Source organism: Amphibalanus amphitrite, unplaced genomic scaffold, assembly GCF_019059575.1.
Source record: "Amphibalanus amphitrite isolate SeventyFive unplaced genomic scaffold, NRLGWU_Aamphi_draft 000982F_arrow, whole genome shotgun sequence".
Taxonomy (NCBI): Eukaryota; Metazoa; Arthropoda; class Thecostraca; order Balanomorpha; family Balanidae; genus Amphibalanus; species Amphibalanus amphitrite.
The window spans coordinates 41,844-51,663 of record NW_024882476.1 but is presented as its reverse complement, the minus strand read 5'-3'; the positions used below and the strand labels follow the sequence as shown (position 1 = coordinate 51,663).

General features: G+C 48.0%; 1 protein-coding gene across 1 annotated transcript; it reads left to right on the top strand.

Annotated features, from left to right (window-relative positions):
* Positions 1-5,613: 5,613 nt before the first annotated feature.
* Positions 5,614-8,309, top strand: LOC122368851 (MFS-type transporter clz9-like). Its single transcript, XM_043343122.1, has 2 exons — positions 5,614-6,341; positions 6,656-8,309. The coding sequence occupies exon 2, from the start codon at positions 6,671-6,673 to the stop codon at positions 8,198-8,200; it is 1,530 nt and encodes a 509-aa protein (XP_043199057.1). The 5' UTR covers positions 5,614-6,341; positions 6,656-6,670; the 3' UTR covers positions 8,201-8,309.
* The last annotated feature ends 1,511 nt before the right edge of the window (positions 8,310-9,820 follow it).

Genomic DNA, 9,820 nt, shown 5'->3' with positions numbered 1-9,820 from the left:
TCTGGAGTCAGCAAACGGGGGATGCATCTTGCAGAGATCTTAAACATATTAATACGCTGTCGAAGAATGGCTTTGAGGAACCTGATAGACACCTCCGATTCTGCTGCGTTGTTCCAGACCAGAACATTTGTCATTTTTCAAAAAGAAGTGCTTATTTTTCATATTTTCTTGAGACAATGCTGTTGATGGCTGGCCACTGCGGGGGTGACCATTAATGATCTGTTGACCAAAATTGAACAGAGATGCCCACTTTTTGACGCTACTGTAAGAAAGACAAACCTCAACATGTGTTGGCACTAGCTTTTCGTGAATAACGTTTGGTGCATTTTTCTGCAATACATGATCCAAATCACTGTTCTCTTCTGGGCGTCGCCCATTCTGACCGGGAATGGCAAACTATGTTATGATTAATTAGCAGCTTGAACCAATCACAGGGCAGATTGGTTAATGGCTACGTAAGTGGACTTCCCAATAACACATAATTGAACACACCGCGTTGCAGGCCGAAATTCCAACTCCTTCATGGTTGGGCCGGGAACTTTTTGAACGCCCCTCGTATGCAGAGTCGCCGGGGCTGAGCCCGTCCGAATTGACAGACCAACCAGCCCCCCAAGCACTCTTTGCACCCGGCTACGGGGTGCGCTCCCTCGGGAGCAGCGGTGCCGCTCCAAGGGAGCAGCCCGCATGAGATAAATGTGCCTGTCCAGCCCGGAGTGGGTTTCGGCGTGGACGAGAAGGAAGGACCCAGGCATTTTGCAAAATGCCTGGGTTTCCATTTATTCCACCGTTTTTGTTGACTACAGGCGTTGATCATAAACGTTCCACTGTGACTGACCCCACAACACATTTCACATGTGTTGTGGGCACATGTGACATATTCCACGGTCACGAATACAGGGTGTCACGAAATTGTTGCGGGATGTTGTACTTGTGTCCCGAAATGTATTACATCGTAGTTGCGTAAGTGTTCTCCAGCACCTCGCTGACAAGTTATCAGCGGCCACATGGTCTGTCCCCGCGGCACCTGGTGAAGCTCAAATAGGCCTCTGTAGCCCATCATGCCCCAAACGAGAATCCCCAGTGCCCAGTGGGTGCTTCACCGTCTCGACTGTGCAGCGCCTCTGAGCTGCTGTTGGCCCAGAACTGCTTGTCGGGACGGTTAGTGACTAAGAAGAGCTCTAATAGCCGTTTTCACGACGGGCTATCCGGCGAGTGCACCTAATTTGACCAAATCTGCACATAATCTCTTTTACAGCAAATATCTTTATTTTATGAATTTATTTCAGTGTTTTAACCGATGATGCTCTCTGATATGACAAAGGAGGCATATAAGCAATTAGTACAACCCTAGCTGATGGCTACTAAGAGACACTCTGAACCAGCTTGACCAAATATGCACCTAATCTGCACCAGATGTGAACCAAATGTGTACCAGATGGCCGTCGTGAAAACGGCTAATATCGCCTCACGGCCTCATCATTGAAAAGTCTGAATCTTTAGTCCTGAATGGTCCAGATTTGGTGGGTTTTGTGGAAATCCAGCTGCATCACTTATGGATGACGGTAAGTCAGGGTTGCAGCCTGAGGTTGAGCGACTTCAGCTTCAGGGTAAAATCTTCAAGATACCGGGGGATGGCCGATTTAGATGCCGAGTGCCCTGGTCCAGATGCCCTGGTGCCGGACCCCCTCCCGGATACCGAGGTAAGAGACGGGTAGGTCCGGCCCCTCAGTTCAGGCTCATCACACCACGCAGGCACCGGCGACGCCAACGTTAATGGTCTTTTCACGTCAGTTCCGTGCAAAATACATCCGTTCAAAGTACATCCATTCAGCACTCAGGAGGGGCACCGCGCCAACCGCGTATCAAGTTCGTGACTTTCTGTATACCTACGTCTTGCGTCAATTCTGTCGAGATGGAGCCAACGCTGAATGGACTTGAGCCACTGTCTCCGTACCTTTCGTATATACGGAGTTGTAGCCGTGTGTATAAAAGCTGCGATGTCCAGTATTCTGCCCCGGTGGGCAACTGTTCCGGCAGAGACGATTGATAATGTACCTAAACGTGTAACAATCAAATTTTTGTAAATTGGAAGAGTATTCTTTTCTGATCAATATCCACCCGAAGTATTTTCAAAAAGCCACCAAGAGCTCCTAGAAACAGTACAATCATTGTACCGAGCGCATGATTACCCACGAAACCACGCCCGGTGCTCGGCACCCGACGGACGCTGGGGCTCAGTGACCTGAACTCGGCGGCGCTACCCGGAGAACGCAGTGTCCCCTCACTTGGTGCGCATTGACAGCGATTAACTTGTAAGCGGCAGTTACAAATGATGCTTGCTTATACATCGTCGCTAGTGCGAGTTTGATGTCAGGCATTTTGCAAAATGCCTGGAAAAATATTTCAGGCAGTTTGCAAAATGCCTGGTGGGTCAGGCAGTTTGCAAACTGCCTGGGCATTTTGCAAAATGCCTGGCCGGTCAGGCATTTTGCAAATTGCCTAGGCATTTTGCAAAATGCCTGAGTTTTCACTTTGCCTGTAACATATATATATATATATATATATATATATATATATATATATATATATATATATATATATATATATATATATATATATATATATATATATATATATATATATATATATATATATATATATATATATATATACATATGGATGATGATGTAAATAATAAACCAAATTATTACAAATGCATTCAAATATATTCAAAAAGACACACAAAGCTTTCGGTTCATGGAACCTTGATCACTGTGCACTAGAGGGACAGCATTACGCGCAGCGTAATAAATCAATTTTCATTAAAATCGGCCCAGTAGCGGCCGAGTTATTGCCAGAATAATTGTTGCGTCTCCTCTTGCCCGGCGGTGCCCTGCGCCGGTGTTCATTGCCAAAGGTCAGTGACCTTCCGGCTCTGATTTCGCTCAGTTTTGCAAGCGAAGAAACTGAGCCTACAGCGCGTGCTCTCTGCTCGAAGCCTGCCGCAGCCAAAATTCCGCAAAGATGCGCCCGCCACGTGCACACCGCTGCACGCACCCCCTCGAAAAGTTGATACGACAAACAGATGCACGCGTCCGACTTGTGTCGAAAATTTCACCCCCGTAGCCCGCACAGTCGCCTCGCAACAGCCCGCCAAGCGTGACTGACGCGTTACATACGGACATTACGTATGTACGTATGTATGTATGTATGTAACGCGTCAGTCACGCTTGGCGGGTTATTGCTCCGGAACGGTGCGGGCTATGGGGGTGAAATTTTGGACATAAGTCAGACGCGTGCATCTGTTTGTCGTATTAAATTTTGGTGGGGGTGGGTTCGGTGGTTTGCACGTGGCGGGTGCATCTCTGCCGCATTTTGGGCCGCGGCCGGCGCCGATCAGAGAGCACGCGCGTTAGCCTCAGTTTCTTCGCTTGCAAAACTGAGTGAAATCAGAGCCGGAAGGTCGCTGACCTTTGGCAATGAACACCGGCGCTGGGCACCGCCGGCCAAGAGGAGACGCCAAATTTATTCTGGCAATAACTCGCCCGCTACTGGGCCGATTTTATTGAAAATTGATTCATTACGCTGCGCATAATGCTGGACACCTAGTGCACAGTTATCAAGTGATCACAGTGATTTGCACAGTGATCAAGGTTTCATGAACCGAAAACTTTGTGTGTCTTTTTGAATATATTTGAATGCATTTGTAATAATTTGGTGTATTATTTACATCATCATCCAACCTGTCATGGATACTCAATATATACAATATACATATATATAAGCACGCACTTCTTATATATAATAAGCACTTCTTATTATAATAATCACTTCTATATAAAGCACTTCTTTATATAACAACATGTTTCCCTAGTCATGAAGTATCGAATGATTATATATGTTGTTGAGCTGGGACGGATTCATTTGGTAAAACATTGTTCAAACACCAGCTTTAAGTTTTTATTGGGAGCTTTCGGAAGCGTTACAGCTTCCTTCGTCAGCCTTGGATAGAATTCTTAAAATGACAGATAAACACGTAAGTACAAAACAATTCAAAATTAAAAAACGCCACTTTAACTTAAAGAAGCGCAGATATTCGTTACGAAACGAGCTTTTCTCGAATATCTGCGCCACTTTAGGTTTAAGTGGCGTTTTTTGAATTTTGAATTGTTTTGTACTTACGTGTTTATCTGTCTTTTTAAGAATTCTATCCAAGGCTGACGAAGGAAGCTGTAACGCTTCCGAAAGCTCCCAATAAAAACTTAAAGCTGGTGTTTGAACAATCTTTTACCAAACGAAGTATCGAATGATATGTTACTCGCCTATACTTGCTCAGGTCATGTCAACCGAACCGTGACCTGAGGTCAAAATTGAGAGTGACCTTAGTAGGTCAAAATACAAACCATTTGTTTCGCAGTCATTAGAGAACTGCAACGGCGTTTACCGTTTCAGGCTATCACTAACGGTTCAGAAGTTATTGACGCAAAAGTGGTGCTACTTAAAAATACGCTTTTAGATTTTTGACTCCTAGCGCCTCAAATATCAAAAATAGCTGAAATCTGTTGGCAGCTATTCGAAACGAAATTTCCTCAGCTATCAGCTGCTTTTTCCGTTTTCCTCTGACTTTCCTAGATACTGAACTAGACCTCATTCTTTGAAAACTCTGCCAAATCGCAAAATTTTGGCTTTTTGGGGGTCTCAGGGTTTTTTCGTTTTTGATGTTAAAAAATGTCAAAAAATGTATTTCCCGTTGAGAGCAATCCAATGCCGCTTACCGGATCAAAATCCGTTCATTAGTTTCCGAGATCTCAGGGGGGGGGGGGCGAAATCGAATCGGCCCCCGCCAGTTTCTTGTCCCGGCGGAGCCCGCCGGAGACGTGGCTTGGTAGGCTTCAGCTTAGGAGACAACCTCGGGTACCGATGGCTTGTCGACTTTGAAACTGGATGACCGTTAGCAGTCAGCCTGCTTGCCAGTTTCCTTTTGGATTTGCCCGTCTTAAGCTCCACACTTCGCGATAATGATCTGCGCTACCCGACTGGCGGAAGTCTTCCTGTCGCGACCTAGCTTGTTCTCAAGCGTCTATCTGCTTCTGTCACGTGACAACCAGCGGCAAATCGTGCGGTAACCCATGCCCAGTGCCTCGGCGACCTGGCTGTGGGCCATGCCGCCGGCAGCTATGCCGACTGCCCCGTTGCAAGACGATTTGCTGTGCCGTTTTGCCATCGCGGACACCTGGTCCGCTCGCCCTGGCTACTGCCCCGAAAATAGCCTCCGTTAACCACTTGACCAGTCAGGGCCACAAAAAATCGAAGGTCACGTGACTAGAATGCAGCCAATATGGTCTCTAGGAGCAAGTAACGCCGAAATTATAGGGTAGTGAGCCTAAAATGAGTATACGCAAAAAATGAGTATAGTTTTGGAAAATGTGCATTACGCCAAAGTTATTTTGAACAAAAATAAGAAAAAAATACACAGTGCGTCCGAAGGTCTACTGCAACAGTTGCAAATACGTCCATCGCCAAATGTCAAGCGACTTTGGTCTGAAAAATGATTGAATGCTTTTTTCAAAAATGTCACAAAAAGTACATGCTAAAAAGTGAAGCCTGGTGAAAATATGTGCACTGCTGAATTAATTTTACCTTTTCAGCTGTTTGTCTCATGCACTGAGCTTGCTGGCAGCCGTAAAAAATAATCGAAAATTCGAAAGCGTAATGCAAAAATTTTAGCATTTGTAAATTTCTATAAAATGAGTATAGTTCCACAAAGTGTTGCAAAAAATGAGTATAGTATGAAAAGTGTGAATTTGAGCATGGCTACTCCACCGCCTGCTAAATATCGCCCCCAAAGACATTTCCGGGATTATTTTGGTTATGATTACGATCTACCGGCCATCTTCGATGGCCACAATGACTGACGCTGCAGCGTATTTGTAAGCGCGATACGGTAAGCGTTGGAACTCGTTTCGGTCGATTCTCATTTGCTTGAGCTTCAGTCACCGATCTTTTTTTTCTTTTTCATTTTCCTTTATTTTTTATTATTATTTTATTTTTTTTATAGTTAAGCGGTGACATTAATTGCTTTATCTACTCCTGGCCATTTTGGCGAAATACCGTACAACCGGATGTGACGTCATGTGATCTGCGACCACCAGTGCCCTCTCCACCAATCGGGAGTCACCGGAAATGGCACTGTGACCTGTCACGTGACCAGCACCGGCTCGACCAATCAGGAGGCGTTTCCGGCGACAGAGGTGACTCCGAGGGTCGGCTGAGCTTTTCACGTCCTTTTTGCACTGATCGTCGTCTCGTGCGCGTGTCCTGCTGGCATACGGCAAAAACTGGTGAGTTTTGAATGGCATTAGTCTTGGATTCTCCTTCAGTGATAATTTGTTGTGTATTGCTTACAATCTGATTTCAACTTTAAAAAAAAAATATCAGGTAATCATTCTGGTTTGTAGCGGTTCGCAATTTAGTATGCCCTCAGAACTCTTGATATATTGGGTAATGTTTGGTCATACGGGACCTGCTGAAGGACCTGCCGACCTGAGCTGCGGGCCTCTACCTGCCGAGTATCGTCGTCATTGATTCAAAAGCACTGGTGTAAACGCGCACATTCCTGGCACGAATTATTAAACAATGACCTCTTTTTTGTCAGGTGGCACCAATCGTCATGCCGAAATACACGGAGGAAGATCTGGGCAGAGCGAAGAAGCTCGTCGCGGATGGATTCACCGTCTACAAGGCAGCCAAGGACACCGGCGTGCCGTACGAGACGCTCCGCCGTCACATCTTCGGCATCAACGTCACCGGCTCCACTGGCTCTGGGCGACCGACGGTGCTGACGAGGACCGAAGAGGACAAGCTGGTGGAAATCCTCGCTTACCTCGCCCGCCAAGCATTTCCACTGGACACCAGTGACATCTGCGATCTGGTCCAGCAGTTCCTGAACAACCTCGGCAGAGAGACGCAGTGGAAGGACAACAGGCCCACCCGCTTCTGGCTGTCACGTTTCAAGGCTCGTCACGCCGGTGTCCTCGCGTCGCGCAAACCGGAGATCCTCACCATCACTCGTGCCAAGTCTCTGACAGAGGAAGTGGTTGGCGCCTTCTTCTCCATGTACAACGGGGTGCTCGTCGACCTGGGACTCGAGGACAAGCCGGACAACATCTACAACCTTGATGAGACGGGACTCTCGACCGATCCGCGCTCGACAAGGGTCATCGTCCCCAGCAAGTCCCGTGACGCCTACCTGAAGACGGCCAGCTGTGGTAAGGCGACATACAGCGTCCTCTTCTGCGTGAACGCCACTGGAAACTACTTCCCACCCTTCGTCGTCTACAAGGCCAAACGTGAGCCCTTTGACTCGTGGATGCGTGGCGGACCGCCAGGAACGGCCTATGGGACGACACCGTCAGGCTGGATGGAGGGCAACATATTCGAGAGCTGGTTCCAGACCATCTTCGTCCCAGAGATCACCAAGAAGCATGATGGTCAGCCCACAGTGCTCGTCTATGACGGTCACGGATCCCACATGACGTATCGGACAGCAGCGCTTGCGAAGGACAACAACATCATGGTGGCATGTCTTCCGCCACACACCAGTCACGCCATCCAGCCTCTCGACGTCGCCGTGTTCAAGCCGGTCAAGGTCGCCTGGGCGCAAATCCTGAAGCGGTGGCAGCGTGAGTCACGACTCGTCGCTGTCGACAAGTCGGTGTTCCCGACTCTCATCTCCCAGCTGTGGAAGGAACTGGATCCGGTCCACGCCGTGGCCGGATTCCGCGGCTCGGGTCTGTTCCCAGTCGACGCTGAGAAGGTTCGCAGCCGGATGGTGGGACCCGGGAGCACGTCACGTGATGACATCCCGTCACCTGATGAGGCGCTCCAGGATGCTGTGCTCAGTGTTCTCAGTCCGGAACAGTCAAGTGAGACGAAGGCGGCCCTGGCCAACAAGACGAAACGCCGCAGCCGAGTTCAAAACAAGAGCGGCGAGGTCTTGACGTCAGAGTCTTCTCTGCAGAGGCTCGAGCTGGAGGCGGCGAAGCGCGCAGAGAAAGGGAAGAAGTCTCCGTCGTCACAGCAGGACAGGAAACTCTCCAAGAAACGCGAAGAGAAGGGAAAGAAGCGGTCTTCGTCGCACAAGATCGAGAAGCCATCCGCGAAGCGAAAAGTGACCAAACTGACGACTCGATCGAAGTAGAGGGGGTAAAGCTCACGCAGGCTTTTGGAAATGTGGCGGTGCCCGTTCGCCACGCCACTGTGACCGTGGTTGGTGTTGTGGCCATTGTCGGTTGTGTTTATTGTTGTCTGCTCAAGTCATCTATGTGTCTTAATAAATTGAAACGACCGGTAATACATTTTCTTGATTTTTTTTTTACATTTCAATACTTATATTGTTAGCAACACCGATTTCATATCCACGTTCCAGGCGAATTTCAGCGTCGCAAATCCAGCAGATTAGGCACAATAGAGCGTTGAAACAACTGTACTCATTTTTTGCGAAGGAGCAAAAAATGAGTATAGCCGACATTGGTCAGAAGATGCAATTATTACAGAACAACCGCTCGTCTGACACCGTTGTGCCACATAGGACGTCGTAGTCAGAACACGTAATGTCAATGTCCCATATAGCCATTATTCACACCCTTTCTAGTTTTGAATTTATTTAACTGATAATGTAAAACTATACTCATTTTAGGCTCACTACCCTATTGAAATTACGCCGTATTAGGCAAAATAAAGGTTGTGGGAGGATGTGACATTGATTTTGGGTCACCCTGTATTATATCTGTAGCACTGAAAACATTACCGATCATGAGTAGCGGGCCTTAGGGGGAGGGGCGGGGGAGGGGGGGGGGGGTCGGGGCCGGGATAGGGGGTTGCGGGGAGAAAAGGGAGTTGGGGAGGGGGCGGAGCTTGACGAGGTAGGGCACTCAGATTTGAGATAGGTTGGTTACAGAATTCCACAAAATACTGAAATATTATCGATCATGTCTATGAACTAGTGTCGGAGCTGGGCGGGAAGCACCCAGTACTTACTGTTTGAGCTACCTGCCGAGAACGTACAGGTCACCGCTAAAGTAATGTGGGGTTCTACTGTGATCGAACAAAACATAGCGCCATTCCTTGACGGTAAGATATATCGTCAAAAGCGAGGATCGCACAGCTTCGTATTTCAGATTGACAACTTCCTCTAATGTGTCACCATTCTACCTGCCACAGCATGCTCGTTATCATCGAAAAAACTGAAATATCGAGCCCCTTGGAGCACCCCGGAGTCATGTTTCTGTGACCGCCACTGAACACAGAGTTGTAAACCTACGCGCGTGCGTACTACGCAATAGTAAGGAGTCATTGCTGGACCCTCCAGTAGAGAGTAGCCCTGCCATTGATGATCCGGACACCAGCATCGGCCGATAGGAGCTGCTCTCTGACAGGCAAGGAGGGGGAGGGACTGAGGTGGGGAGGGGTTGACCGCGGGGCTACCGGCCGGTGCAGTGGGAGGGGTGGGTGGAGGTAGGGTGACAGGGACACCAGCCTCAGGGCAACAGTGAGCTTTGACCCGAGGCGTGCGAGAGCGATGCCCGATGCCATTTTGTGAAGCAGCCAGCGTGTCACGGATTCACGTGGGAGATTTGACTGAAAGTGCTTTTTATATTTGAAATAAATGTGAATTTAACGTATGGGTAATGCTTACCGCAAACTCCATGCCCCGCTAGTACCTTTAAAATATGCAGATAGTTGTAAGCTGACTGGTTGTGACAGCCAGTACCTACAATAAATTTTCACAACACCTTACACACAATAGCACAAATCACAA

Bases quoted from the DNA above. Each gene is read 5' to 3' on its own strand.
- LOC122368851 (XM_043343122.1), top strand. From the start codon at position 6,671: ATGCCGAAATACACGGAGGAAGATCTGGGCAGAGCGAAGAAGCTCGTC.